General features: G+C 34.5%; 1 protein-coding gene and 1 long non-coding RNA gene across 8 annotated transcripts in view; one reads left to right on the plus strand and one right to left on the minus strand.

Annotated features, from left to right (window-relative positions):
- abca12 (ATP-binding cassette, sub-family A (ABC1), member 12) overlaps positions 1–15,663 on the minus strand; it is a 161,177-nt gene that overhangs the window by 126,944 nt on the left and 18,570 nt on the right. For both annotated transcript variants that reach the window (XM_073913004.1, XM_681540.10), the window contains 6 exons: positions 9,055–9,179; positions 8,905–8,969; positions 8,380–8,553; positions 3,787–3,980; positions 1,373–1,491; positions 97–200 (listed from right to left, as the gene is read on the minus strand). In XM_073913004.1, the coding sequence (XP_073769105.1) occupies positions 97–200; positions 1,373–1,491; positions 3,787–3,980; positions 8,380–8,553; positions 8,905–8,969; positions 9,055–9,179 (781 nt within the window). The remainder of the gene's footprint in view (positions 1–96; positions 201–1,372; positions 1,492–3,786; positions 3,981–8,379; positions 8,554–8,904; positions 8,970–9,054; positions 9,180–15,663) is intronic.
- LOC137496496 (uncharacterized) lies at positions 10,710–14,178 on the plus strand. 6 transcript variants are annotated; one of them, XR_012385588.1, is made up of 8 exons: positions 10,710–10,754; positions 11,316–11,388; positions 12,343–12,400; positions 12,490–12,583; positions 12,707–12,864; positions 12,960–13,055; positions 13,230–13,359; positions 14,025–14,178. It is a non-coding gene; the product is annotated as an uncharacterized lncRNA (long non-coding RNA). The 6 variants fall into 6 exon arrangements; XR_012385589.1 differs by having other exon boundaries at positions 13,230–13,347; XR_011016902.2 differs by lacking the exon at positions 11,316–11,388.

The raw sequence follows: 15,663 nt of genomic DNA on the forward strand, positions 1-15,663 counted from the left end.
ATGTGTTTGTGTTATGGGAATTTATTTTCTGAAAGTCTCTGAGAACATTGTTGAGTAAAAAAAAAAAAACAGACTGAGCAGCCATGGGAAGCTTACCTTGTCGAGAGGAATCTGGATTTGGCTGATAAGGTCCTTCATGTCTGAGCTGAGAAGAACAATGCTGCTTGGGCTCATTACATCAGTCAGTTTGACATATGTATCTATATAAAACGAGATAAAAAGATGACTGCACTTTTGACTAGTGTGAAGTATGGTGGCATAATATATAGTTATCATATCATATCATATCATGTTATGCTCAAAACACACCCATAACTCATTAAGAGAATAAGCACAACCCTGTTAGACCATACACTAGGGCGCAGAGATGATTTGTCCGGCCTTAAAACAGCAAAAGTGGATTCAGACGCACCCTTAATACACTGTAAAATGCGATAGCTGTCTTTACTTTTTTTTTTTTTAATTAAGTGAGCATTCTCTGAAAATGATTAAGTTAACTGTGTGCATAATTATATATATATTTTTTTAAATGAAGTGAACTAAATAGTTCTAAGTTGTAACAGAAATTTTTGACATTTTGTAAGTAAAATCAGCCTGCCACTTTTAAGGCAATGGGTTTGCTCACTTTTTTAAGCAATTGCTTTTTACAGTGTGCCTTTTGCACCATGCGCTTTAGACTTTGCATATAGATTGTTAAAATAAAAGTTCTTAATGTTGAAAAATGGGTAAAACACACTGTACATAGTGGTTTTAAGCATAATGTCAAATAATAATTTCAAATGACAAATCATTTTCTGTGATGCTCTGGATATTTTGGGTACATAAACTAGCCTATTATTACATTAATAGACGTTGATTAGGTTGCCTTGTGTAAATCACTGTAAAAAAATCTATGATATTCACTAATTTTGTTTAAAAATATTTAAACAGAAGTCTTTCTCAGAAACGTGTGTGTTTTATGGTTTACTTTAAGGGTGACTTTTTTGTCCTCTTTGAAACTTTGAATGGTCACTGTTTGATTTATACATATTGGTGTAGACAACAAAGAATAAATACAGGTTGGGAACAATATGAGGGTCATCAAAGCACAGTTTGCGCTGACTAGAACTTTCTAGAGCCATGACTTCTTTAATAAAGACATGAACTTTTTCCCTACATACTGAACATTTCATGCCAGCATGCCAACCAATCATCAAAAAACCTTGTGAGTGCCTGTGGGTTCAAACACATGCGCAGTGAGTTTTTCAAAACTACTTTCATCTTCATTTAATAAGCGCTCTCTTGTGCTGCCAAATAGGTTATTAAGAAATGTTATCACTTATTATTGCCATGCAGCTCACAAAACATGTTTAATAGTTCAAATTCAACATACCTCTGCCTTTCCAAGCAGCCAAGTATGTGAGAATGTCTATGGCGTTGTTGATGACAGGTTGTGGTAGAGAAGTTGAGATGTTGGCCTGAGGAAAACTCGCTTGGAGGAAGGTCAAGGCACTATAGGCAAATGAGAGAGTCTGAGATTCTTTGAAACCACTAAACATGGTAAGCATGCAAATCACATTCACTGGCGAAATGGCAATGCCGTGCACATACAGAGTCATTTCAAATGAAGTTAAATACAGAATAGAGGGAATTTTGAGGCCTAAATAAGACACTGAGATGCCAATGTTAATGTGTGATTCCCAGAAATGTTCTTTTGCTTGTCATCAACAGTGTACTGAAATGAAAGATATCCAGTATATTTTGGAGCTGAAGGGTTTTTTCACCAATTGTTAAGTATTGTCATTGACAGTGGATCTTAATTTCCACATTTCCACATTGTAAAACTTGATTCATTCATTAATTGTCCTTTGGCTTAGTCCCTTTATTCATTAGGGGTCGCCACAGCGGATTGAACCGACAACTTATATGTTTTACACAGCGGATGCCCTTCCAACTGCAACCAAGTAGTGGGAAACACCCATACACACTCATAAACTACAGCCAATTTAGTCCATCCAGTTCACCTGTAGCGCATGTCTTTGGCCAGTGGGGGAAACCGGAGCACCTGGAGGAAACCCATGCGAACATGCAAACTCCACACAGAAACGCCAACTGATCGAGTCGGGACACGAAGTAGTGACTTTTTAGATTTGAGGTAACAGTGCTAATCACTGAGCCACCGTGCCATCCTGTTTGAGGAAACGGATTGCGGCAAACCATTCAAAGTTTTGAAATCAAATGGTATAAGTATGTGTGAGTGTTGTAAATGTATGTATATTTATGTGACTCAATATATACAGTAAATGTATATACATATATTATTTGTGTTGATATCATCAAACAATTAGACATTTAAATATTTTAAGTTCAGTTATCAAATCGGTATGAGTTCAGATTTAGCTACTTAATCAGTTGGTATTTCCTATAGCATTAGCGTTAATACACAAAAAATAGAATTAATCAATTTATTCATAGTTCATTTGTTTTGAGCTCTGCTTAATATAATCAGTTTGTGAGTTACTATAACTCTTTTTCACCAAGTCAAAGTAACTTTTTTTAATTATAAGTTAAACTAATTTACTTCATTCAGTGATTTTTTCACTGTAGGGATTACAGACCAGATACAATATAACAATTATTCCGATTTTAAAAAGTGTTTTCATCAAAGCTGCATCTTTGTGAAAAATCATTGATTTGGGGTTACATTCAGTATGAGGGACCGCGAGAAATCTGCAGAGTGGATGGCAACATCAACAGCCTGAGGTATCAAGACATTTGTGCGGGCCATAACATTACAAACCACAGGAGAAGGCAAATTCCGTAAGAGAGGGCAAAATACTTCAGCCTCCACATCAAAGTTCCTGAAAGCAGAGAAGGTCAAGGTGCTCTAGGATTGGCCAGCCCATTTACCAGAAATGAACATTATTGAGCATGTCTGGGGTAAGATGAAGGAGGCATTGAAGATGAATCCAAAGAATCTCAATGAACTCTGGGAGTCCTGCAAGAACGCTTTCTTTGCCATTCTAGATGACTTTATTAATAAGTTATTTGAGTCATTGCAGAGATGTATGGATGCAGTCGTTATCGTGTAGGGAGTCATGCACGATATTAATTCCTTTTCAACTGCACCATAACTTTATATTCTATACTGTATATTATTTCTGTTAAAGTGACAAGATTTTTGTGTAAGCAAAGTTTTATTGTCATAATTTAACAATTGAAAATCAAGCCTTGATCATATTTTATTTTGGTAAATAAGCAAAATCTAAAGACCATTGCCTTTCATATAAGCCACTTCTGATACAAAATGACCAACTAGAAGTCAAGTTATTATTTGTTGTTCCTAAAACTTGGATAGGCAACAAGACTTTTGTCAGAAAGTGTATGCTAGAATAGCTGGCGGTTCATTCCACAGTGGTGACCCCTGATAAATAAGGGACTAAGCCGAAGGAAAATGAATGAATCTAATTACAATTTCAAATTTATTTTTTTATATACTGTGTGATAAAATATATTTTAATCCCATGATGCAGCTGAATCTTCTGAATCAATTTAAAATCAATCAAATATGCTGATTGGGTGCTCAATAAATATTTCTGATTATTCTAAATTTTGAAAACAGCTGCAGTTTTTTGTATTTTTTTATTTTATATTTAATGGTCAGAAATTTCAGAGCAAAATATATTAGAAATTGAAATTCAATTATGAATCTCACTTATAAACAGTTTAATGCATTGTCGATGATTTTTTAAATGATTAAAATAATACACTTTTACTAAACTCATTTTATTGGAACACTTAACTCACGTCTTAAGATTCTCCAGCTCTCCTACTCCAGCTTGCAGCACCTCTTCATCTGTGGGCTTCAGGAAGACATCCCGCAGGCCAAGTAAGAAGTCCCAAACTGAAGACTCCTGCTGAAGTCTATCCATGACCATGACAGTTCCACCAACAACTTCCACTACCTCTGTTGTGTTACTGAGCAGCCATTGGGTCAATACCTGGCAACCCACACAAATAAAAAGATAACATAAAATCCTAATATCTATCAATCTATTTAATGACTTTTTCATTGACATTTAAGGGATAGTTCATACAAAAATTTAAATTCAGCCCAGATACTGTTTCCAAACCTACTGAAGTTTCTTGTTGAACACAAAAGAAGATACACTATATTTCTAAATGTCTTGAGCAATCTACTTTTACATGCCTGCAAACTTTAATAAAAGTTTAATCCATAGGGTTTTAACATGAAGTTGGACCAACTTTTACAGCTATAACTTATTTAGGAAGACTTTCAACAAGATTTAGGAATGTGTTAATAGGGGAATTTTAGACCAATCTTCTAGAAGTGCATTTGTGAGATCAAGTACTGTTGTTGGATAAAAAATGAGAAAAGTTGTTCAGTCAAGTTGAGGTCAGGACTCTGTGTAGGCCAGTCACATTCCTCCAAACAAAACTCCTTATTCATGTCTTCATGGTTTTTTCAGAATATTGTCATTGATCTTTATTACTGAATTATACTCCTTCAAAAGTGAAAGCTTTTCTTCCATCACATTCTGACTCTGTGTATTTATGTAACGGTGTATGTTGTAACTGTAAGCTAAAACTATTTTAAAAGCTGAAAGAATGCAGGTACATGTGTGGTCAGCAAACATGCTAAATGTATAGAAACAGAATCAGCAGCAGACGGTACTGACCTTCAATATTGTATGCTAAATAATGTAGATGTGACTGGATTTAAGGAGAGAAAAAAATAACATTTTGTCTGGATTCAAAATCTCACCTAAGCAATTTATGAGATAAAATATTCTTGATCAATAAATTGCTCAGACATGTTTTCATTTTTCAAGAATGTATCGCTCATGAACCAAAGCTGAGTTGAGTCTGCAGAGCCAACTCCAGAATTTCTGTAGTCATTCACCTATATCAGGGGTGCCCAAACTCTCGGTCCGGTGTCCTGCAAAGTTTGATTACAACCCCATTTAGGCACACCTGGACAATCTAATCAATCTCTTTCTAGGCTTCTAGAAGCACTTGTGCAGGTGTGTTGAGGCAAGGTGAAGTTAAAATCTGCAGGACACCGGCCCTCCAGGACCGAGTTTTGGCAGCCTTGACCTATATAGTTTACAGGATTCTTTTCTAGAGCTTGTTTCTCATGTTCTGCGTCTCCTGGTTTACTCTCAGTTACACACAGATGCCCAATTAAAGGTCAGTCTTTCTCCGTAAAGGTGAAAAAGGTGCTCATTATTCATGACAAAGACCCTCCAATGCATACTGTCTTTCTAACAAACAAAAAAGTGACTTGCTAAATGTAAATCAATATATTGAGTAACACTTTACAACAAAAGTACATGAATACTGATGTACTAATATGTAAACTACTAGCAAACTGAGAGGGGTCTTTATGCAGACCTGGTGCAGTGCAATCTGAGCAGCAACCAATGCTTTTTAATGGGCTCACCTAACCCCACCCCTAACCCTACCCATCACAGTGACGTCACTCGCTCCATTGAGTGCATTGTGTCTGAGATTGCATCGTTGAGTGATGCAATTTCAGCTTGCATCATAAAGGCTGCATCCAGATACTATTGACTAACGTTATCTACAACATGAGACACATGAGTTATGACTACTTTAATTACTTGTTAGTTCATGTTTGTTAATAAATGTATTAATTAACACTTTAGTTTAAGATAAATCTAACTCTTTCTATAAGAAGGAATATTCATTAAAAGAGCAACTTAGCCAACATAAACTCATGACCTGTTAATGTGACATTATGTCATGACTATAATTGGAGTGGGACAATATTATTAACTTATTCTTTACAACTCATGAACGTCTAAATAGATGTATAAATTAAAACTGTAGTTTTAGCTAAATGTAACTCGCTCAATAAGAAAAAAAATATTCATTATCTTGTCCAACATAAACTCATGACCTGTAAGTATTACATTACGTCATGACTTTACTTGGAGGGACAAATTATAATTAACATTCTTATTAACTCATAAACGTATAAATTGATGTATTAATTAACACTTTGGTTTTATCTAAATGTAACTTACTTCAAAAGAAAAAATATTCATTAACTTGCCCAACATAAACTCATGCTCTGCAATTATAATATTATGTCATGACTTTACTTGGAGGGGCACATTATTATTAACATTCTTAACAACTTATGAATGTATAAATGAATGCATGAATTAACACTTTAGTTTAAGCTAAATCTAGCTCATTCTATAAGAAATAATATTCATTAAAAAAGCAACTTGCCCAACATAAACTTGTGACCTGTAAATGTAACATTGCACCATGACTTTACTTGTAGGAGCACATTATTAATGACATTCTTAACAACAAGAACGTCTAAATGAATGTATTAATTAAAACTTTAGTTTTAGCTAAATGCATCTCGCTCAATAAGAAAAAATATTCATTAACTTGTCCAACATAAAATCATGACCTGTAAATATAACATTACGTCATGACTTTACTTAAAGGGGCACACTATTATTAACTCATTCTTTACAACTTTTGAACATATAAATGATTGTATTAATTAACACTAGTTAAGCTAAATGTGACCTGCTCAATAAGAAAGAACATTCATTAAAAGTGTATCTTGACCAATATAAAATCATGACCTGTAAATACAATAATAAGTCGTGACTTTACTTGAAGGGACACATTGTTATTATTAACTCATTCTTAACAACTCAAGAATGTATAAATTATTGTTTTAAGTAACACTTTATTTTAAGCTAAATCTAACTTATTCTATAAGAAGGAATATTTATTAAAAGGGCAACTTGCCCAACATAAACTCATGACCTGTTAATGTTACATTACGTCATGACTTTACTTGAAGGGACACATTATTAATAACTCATTCTTAACAACTCATGAACGTATAAATGAATGTATTAATTAACACTTTAGTTTAAGCTAAATGCAAATTGCTCCATAAGAAAAAATATTCTTTAACTTGTCTAATATAAACCAGTAAATGTAGTATTACGTCATGACTTTACTTGAATGGGCACACTATTATTCAACCCAGGCTCATTCTGGAATCGTAGTCCCACGGACGTTTCTGGAGATCGCGGAATACGTCCTGGGAGGTAGGTACGGCTGCAGTTTTTGTTTTTGCAAATCCGCTAGAGGCCACTGTTGTGCGCTTTTTCTCATCTTAAACGCCTCTCGCGAGTGCAGTTCGCGCCCGCGCTGTTCTCGAGTGAACCCACCAGAGGCTGCTGTCCGACTGACCGGATGATTCCAGCGACGCTCCTGGGACAGACGAGTCTTCATTGAGGCCATCTTCCAGCATAAACCACGGCGAATGAAGTTCTGCACAAGACTTTTGGCCAGCGGAGAAATTAAAATGGTCGTGCCCAACTGAGTCTGGTTCTCTCAAGGTTTTTTTTTTTTTTTTTTTTTTTTTTTTTTTTTTTTTTCTTTACTCCCATCAGGTGAAGTTTTTTTTCCCTCTCCGCTGTCGCCACTGCCTCGCATGGTTCAGGATTGGTAGAGCTACGCATCGATGAATTTGCTCTTCAGTGTTTGAACTCTCAGTAATGATTAAATCACACTGAACTGAGCTAAACTGAACTGAACTTAAACACTAAAACCTGAACCACACTGTTCCAGTTACTGAACCACACTGTTCCAGTTACTATGACCATTTATGTGAAGCTGCTTTGACACAATCTATATTGTAAAAGCGCTATACAAATAAAGCTGAATTGAATTGAATTGAATGATTGACTGTGCGACCGGCCAATCGGCTGGAGGTACACAAGGAGGTAAGCGGTCGGCCGGCCGGCCGGCCGGCAAACGCGAAAGGGAACAGCATCACACCGCCCCGTAGCGTTCGCTTGAAAAAAATAAATGCAGCCGTATGTACCTCCCGGGACGTATTCCACTGTCTCCAGAAACGTCCGCGAGACTACGTTTTTAGAATGAGCTTGGGTTGTTATTATTAACTCTAATACTCATAAATTTATAAATAAATGTATGAATTAACACTTTAAGCTAAATCTAACTCATTCTTTAAGAAGCAATATTCATTAAAAGAGCAAATTGCCCAACATAAATTCATGACCTGTAAATGTAATATTACATCATGACTTTACTTGAAGGGGCACATTATAATTAACTCATTTTTAAATACTCATGAATGTATAAATAAATGTATTAATTAACACTTTAAGCTAAATCTAACTTCTTCTGTAAAAAAGAATATTCATTAAAAGAGCAACTTGCCCAACATAAACACTTGACCTGTAAATGTAATATTACATCATGACTTTACTTAAAGGGGTACAATATTATTAATTGTTATAATGTTAATGGAATGAAATTGTATGAACATGGTCAGCAGTCAGACCTTACCTGGTTCATGGTAAATAAAGATGACTCTAGAACCGTGTCGTTGGAGCTACAGAAGTTTATTAGGCCTTGCGTATATGGATCCAGGGTACTGGCTGATATATTCATGCCAGTCATGGAGAAACTGCATAGGGATTTTTTCAGGATGTTCACTGACTCCCAAACAGACTCCATTGACTACAAGAAAGAAAGAATTTAAAATAAAATACAGTGAAGCAAGCAGCTGGTCATGTCATAGGTACTGTACATGTAAGTCTGTTGCAATAACAATATATTGACTTTCTATGCAATTATATTGACAATAACCCTATTTTTTCCTTTTCTTTTTTCAGTAACATGATACATGGTTCATCATAACAGGTTCGCAGCAATACATTGTGTAATGTTCTCCTGATGCTGAAAACCAGTTTGGAGGAATAAATACAAAAAGATTGGGTTTCAAAATTGCTCAAGTGGTTAGATAACTCACTATGGAGTCAACCAAAAGCATTAAAAACATGATTCAGGTGATAAAAACATCTCACTAACCTGATCAACCAGTAGTGTGTTGTTAAAAGCTGCCAAGACTGAAGTGGCATTAGGAAGGCTGGAATCTTTAAAACAATAAAACAGGGATTTATTAACAGTTATTAAAAATAGAATCTTATTGTATTAAAGGGCAGCACATTATGCACGTACTAAGCATCCTGTCCCATAGCTGTTGGAGTTCTGGATGACTTGTGTCTCTTTTTAGGATTGCATGAACCAGTCCTCCTTTCGGTAGATCAGCCAGAGGAGGCAAACCATGTAACAGTGTTGGCAGACTGAAATAAAAACAGAAACATCACTATGTTAAATAACTAAATATTTTATATCAAAGGACAAATTAGTTACTTACAAAGAGAGCTGGGTAACACATTAGTTTAAGTGACAATTCACACCATTATACTGGCATTTACATGCCTATTATTAGGATATTAACTGTTTATTAGCACTTATAAAGCATATTCTTATTGTACATTCCTACCCAATAACTATACCCAACTACTGCTTTATTAGTTAATAAGCGCATAACTAGTAGTTTACTGAGCTAAAAATCTTAGTTAAGGGTTTGCTAATTGCATGAATTGTACATTGAAATAAAGTGTAAGCGAAAAAAGATATATGTAAATGGTATTTATGATATCCAAAATCATTATTGGATTTACAAAATATATTTTGAAATATTGCAAAAATGGTGACTTACAGACATTTTTGTCAACCAAATATGTATATTTGTTCAAATGCATTAAATATAATTATATGCATTTGTTTTGTATATGGCTATATATGAACATACTGTATATATGTACAGTATATAAGTAATGTATTTGTATATATGATTTACATATTTGTATTTCCAATAGAAATATTTGAAAATATGTATTGCATATATGATATATTTCATATATGTGAAACCCACATATGAACTCATAATTGTAATTTGCATATGCACTCACTGGCCACTTTATTAGGTACACCTGTCTAACTGCTCTTTACGCAAATTTCTAATCAGCCAATCACATGCATTTAGGCATGTAGACATGGTCAAGGCGATCTGTTGCAGTTCAAACGGAGCAACAGAATGGGGAAGAAAGGTGATTTAAGTGACTATGAAGGTGGCATGGTTGTTGGTGCCAGACGGGTTGGTTTGAGTATTTCAGAAATTGCTGATCAACTGGGATTTTCACACACAACCCTCTCTAAAGTTTACAGAGAATGGTGCGAAAAAAAGAAATTATCCAGTGAGCGACAGTTCTGTAGGCACAAATGCCTTGTTGGTGTCAGAGGTCAGAGAAGAATGGTTAGACTGGTTCGAGCTGATAGAAAGGCAACACTAACTCAAATATCCACTCATTACAACCGAGGTATGCAGAAGAGCATCTCTGAGCACACAACACGTCGAACCTTGAGGCAGATGGGCTACAGCAGCTGAAAAGCACACCGGATGCCACTCCTGTCAACTAAGAACAGGAAACTGAGGCTACAATTCACACAGGCTCACTACAATTACACAATAGAAGATTGGAAAAATGTTGCCTACACTGTAAACCCTAATGCTGTAACTAATTAATTGAGTTGAGTTCTATTAACTTAAATCATTAAAATTCGTTTATCTTAATTAACCTTGATGAGTATTTAGAACTTTTTCTTATTTTTGAGTTTGAAAAAATTTAATCTTTCAAGTAAGGTGAACACTTCTGCTGGGTTTAATTTATACAAAATGTCTCTTTAAAGTTTCATTAACTCAAATTCTGTCAGCCTAGTGATTTTGCGTCTGACGTCATCCAGGTTCACGTACGTGCTCATGCTTCATTGGTTTTTTTCAAGATGGCGGATCGGCCTCGCTTCACACTACAGTAAGTAAAATATTTACAAATCCAAGAAATATTAAATGTATGTTTTAATTAATATAATCACAGTAACAGTTCAATGTAATGTAGAGTTAATCAGGGTGCGTTTACATGTCGTACATTACAGAAAACATATTTAGCCTCACTTGTTGCTAACTAACGTTAACATTACTGTTTAAAAAGTTAGAATCAGTGCAATGTTAGCGTTAGTTGTAATGTGTTAACTCTGAATTTTAACAGAGTGTGATAAAGACAAAAATATTTAAAATCGGCAGATTACATTTTTCAAAAAAATTTAAATCTTGGCGCGAGTATGCCTTTTCTCAGCCTGTGCTGAAGTTGTCATGGAGACGTGCGCTCTCACAACCGCATGTCATGGCGCTGCGCTGAACTCCATCCAGTCTGTGAATGTGGTATTATCTTCGCGATCTGTAGGCACTTCGGAAACGAAAGGCGCAAGAAACGTAACGTTAATCATAACTCAAATGATCTCCGACTAAACACTTAACGGTATTTTCTGATGACGCGCAAAAACGTAGTCTCAAAACTTAACTCTGTCACACGCAGCTTGTTGCTTGCTGATCCATGTATGAGCATAGCCTGACGGAGAACATTTAAGCTGCGCTCCTCACCTGAGCAGGTACAGAGCAGAGCTTCATTTTACACTACCACATTGAGGTAAAGTTGGTTTTATATTCATACATTCATTTAGTAACAACTTGTGACTCGCTCCATATATTGTTTACCATGGTACTTTGTCTATTCGTTCTGAAATCACATGCAAGTATGACATGAAAACAACATTACACTAAATGCACTATTTTTTTTGACTGAACAATGTTGTACTTTGAAAGTCATTGGCTGCTAATATGATTTCACCATTAAGAATATGCAAAAATTACCTTTCTGAAATTATATTATTAAGGTGAAAGTCTGAATGTGTAAATATAAAACTAACTTTACCTCAATCACCAGCACTGATCAACACTTAATATTTCCTCGCGCTTAAGACGACATCTCTGCATATCAATGATTACCTGATTAATGCGATCAGTTAAGTGAGTTTAAATGTCATTTAGGTCAAATGTATTTTAAAGGTATGATAAAAGTTTTTTTTTTTCAATCTATTTTTTAAAATGTCTACTCTGGAGAGAATATAAACAGCCTAAAAAACAAAGTATGCATATCTATAACACATTAATACAAAATTATGTTATTAAATAAAATAATAACAAAACAAAATATTCAAGACGTGGTAAAGAAGACAGTTTTCTGATGTGCAAATTTTGTAGCTTAAAATATATTTATATCTTAAAAATATAAATATTTTAGTCTATATATTTTTACATCATTAGACAATAAGGTACGTTTTGTTATTTCTAGCTTTTAAAATCAGGCCTTAAATTTCTTTGTCGTCCTATTCAGTTTTAGAAATTTCAATACTGTTTAAATTAAATCTGTGTTCATCAAATCAAAGCAACTAACATGATAATCAGCTCTATTGCTAACCGTTTTGGAGGTTAACGTTAGACATCATGTAATTGTACTACTTCCACTCTCAGCTAAATGACACTGTGACTTTGTGTACATACAGAATTGAAGGTCAGGTGTTGCTGACTACAGATAGGTTCTTAAATGGAGGCATGTGAAAGGTGGGTAAAATATTTATTTTGTACTACTATGCCTGGCATATCCAGATAAAATAAATATTACAGTGTATTTATCAATGATACTTTTGCAGCAAGGAAAGTGAAACTTCAGCTAGACCTTGAGTTCAGTTTACAACATGAAAATCCTGATTTCAACATCTGATCAACACCTGATTTTCATCTGAGGTAAAAAATAGATAAGTAAATGAAACATAATAATAATATTAATACATTTTTTCTAGAATTGTATATTTTGTGGTGTGGGTTTGTTTTATGAAATCCTCTCTTGTTTCTTTTTGCTGTTTGCAGAGTACCAACATGTTACAAATGAGAATTTTCCCCACAAATTCTTTGCAAAACTGGACCACCACCTATTTAATTTGATGACAATTTTAAGGCAAACAGCATCCAAAACTGGCAAGACAGCAGATACCCTGGCTAATCTTTTAAAGGTTTATGATGAGCAGGTATGTTTGGGGTCACGTGTTAAAGTATACATTAAAATATAATTTGAATTATTATTATTTTTTTAATTTTTAAAAAATTGATTCTTGATTTCCAGGAACTGAATGATGTCAGTTCATGACGGACTACTGTTATCAGAGGTCTTTTGGTCTTGCTGCGTGAGCGTGACTTAAGATTCTTTAGGAACACCCTGGTAAGACTTCATTCATTCTTTTCACAATTAGGCATGTTTAATGAAAAGATGAAAGTTTTGAAAACTTTTACTTAATAACATATTTGTAATCAAGAATAGTTGATGAATCATATAATATTGGCTCAGTCATTTTGATACTGTCCTTACATTAATATCCTTGAATTATGTTTTTAGATTGATAATCCTGCTGACTGAAGATACTTTATTGGCCCTGCATTCACTGAGGGTCTCTGTTGTCCTGAAGAATGAATTGGACACCACCCACAGCACACTTCCAGACCTTTCTTGTCTTGTATGGATTAATGTATGCTCTTCACATAATATATAGTAAAGGACTTTGAACTTGTGCAAAAAGTTTTGCTTGGTATGGATGATGGAAAATAAAAAGTCTCGTAGCATGGAAACCTTAAAGAATGAGTTGATGTAGAGCTTTTTATTTTTTTTTTTAACTTAATAAAGACTGTCTCTGGGGTAGTAACTTCAAAACATTTATTTACCTTTAATTGGTAAGTATGCATTTTATTATATATAGGGATAGTTTGTCCAAATGTAAAATTCTGTCATTTACTAACTCTTCACTTGTCCCAAACCTGCTTGAATTTCTTGCTTTTGTTGAACACAAAAGTTAAGTAAAGCTGACAACCTGTAACCACTGACTTTCTAATAGGAAAACAAATACTGTGGAAATCGGTGGTTACAGGTCTCAGCTTTTTTTTTTTTTGGTCAAAAATAACCTTTTAAGTGTTCAACAGAAGAAAGAAACTCAAACAGGTTTGGAATAAGTAAATGACAGAATCAGTCGCCCTGGTCGCTAATTCAACCCAGCTGGACCATCATCAACACAGGATCGTTCACAGCTGGACGTCATCTAGTGGAGAGGCATATAAACCAAGCCCACGCAAGGAGAAGATGAGCTTCATTCACCCAATGACTCCATGCGCTAACGCTTGTCTCTCTGTCTCTCCACAGCAGACTCCAGCTCGTGACGATCCCACATCCGACTACTCACTGTCCTTCACTTACTTCCCGGAGCACCAGAGCACCTCACCTTAAAGAAGAGCACCGTTTACACCCCATTCACGTTGTAAATAAAGCACCCTCCGGGGACTTGTCTGTAAACTTATCCAACTGTGTTGCTGTTTTCCCTCTGCCTCGCTACAATATATATATATCTGCTCTCCGTTAAACAGAAATTGGGGGAAAAAATAAATGGGGGCGAATAATTCTGACTTCAACGAGATATATATATATATATATATATATATATATATATATATATTTACAGTTTCTGTGTAGTTTACACTAAACGAGTCACTTCACAGAATGTGCACTTATTTTTTTTTAACGAATGCCTTAAGACTAAGTTTTACACTTATTAATGTATTATTAAATTTTATCAAACTTATAGTTGTTTTTTCTTGAGGCTCTTATGTCTGATATCATATTTACATTGTGGGTAAATTCTATTAATTTCAGAATAGTGTTCATTTTCAATCTCTTTACGTCTAATAGTTTTTATTGTTTTAAGACATTTGTAATTGCATAGGAGACAAATTTGAAAGTACTGCTGGACATTTTTTCTTTAACAATAAATGTCTAAAATTGTATTGTCTGTGTGTTTTAAATTACAGATTTATTTTGACAGATTTATGGGGTTTAAAGATTAAAATAATGGCTAATTTTATTTGTGAAACTGACGATGGAGAAGTTAATTTTAAAAAATGCTATCAAAATGAATGAGCTGGGTGACTAAGTATGTAAAGGTGAGATAAATAATTAAAAATAAGTTAATTGCTATTAAAATGTATGAGCTGGGTGATTTAAGTATTTAAAGTTGAAAGAAATTAAAGCAATTAAGTTAATTGGTATTAAAATGTATGAGCTGGGTGACTAAGTATTTAAAGTTTGGAAAAATTAAAACAATTAAGTTAATTGGTATTAAAATGTATGAGCTGGGTGACTAAGTATTTAAAATTTGGAAAAATTAAAACAATTAAGTTAATTGGTATTAAAATGTATGAGCTGGGTGACTAAGTATTTAAAGTTTGGAAAATTAAAACAATTAAGTTAATTGCAATTAAAACGTATAAGCTGAGTAACTTGGGTATTTTAAGTTAGGTGAAGTGTCTTGCATGAGTACAACAAACTCAAAACTTAATGTTTCTGTTTACTTAAAATAGATAATTTCATAACTTAAAAAATTTGACGTAACTGATTACCTCAAATTTTTTGAGTTTTGTCAACTTATTCGGGATTACAGTGTAGACTGATGAGTCTCGATTTCTGCTGCAACATTCGGAAGGTAGGGTCAAATTTTGGCATCAACAACATGTATGCCCATCCTGCCTTGTATTAATGGTGTAATGGTGTGGGGGATATTTTCTTGGCACACTTTGGGCCCATTAGTACCAATTGAGCATCGTTTCAACGCCACAGCCTACTTGAGTATTGTTGTTGACCATGTCTATCCCTTTATGACCACAGTGTACCCATCAATATGGATCCAAATCTCTGAGGATTTTTTCCAGTACCTTGTTGAATCTATGCCACAAAGGATTAAGGCAAAAGGGGGTCCAACAAACTACTAGTAAGGTGTACCTAATAAAGT

The sequence above is a fragment of the Danio rerio genome, chromosome 9 (genome assembly GCF_049306965.1).
Source record: "Danio rerio strain Tuebingen ecotype United States chromosome 9, GRCz12tu, whole genome shotgun sequence".
Lineage (NCBI taxonomy): Eukaryota > Metazoa > Chordata > Actinopteri > Cypriniformes > Danionidae > Danio > Danio rerio.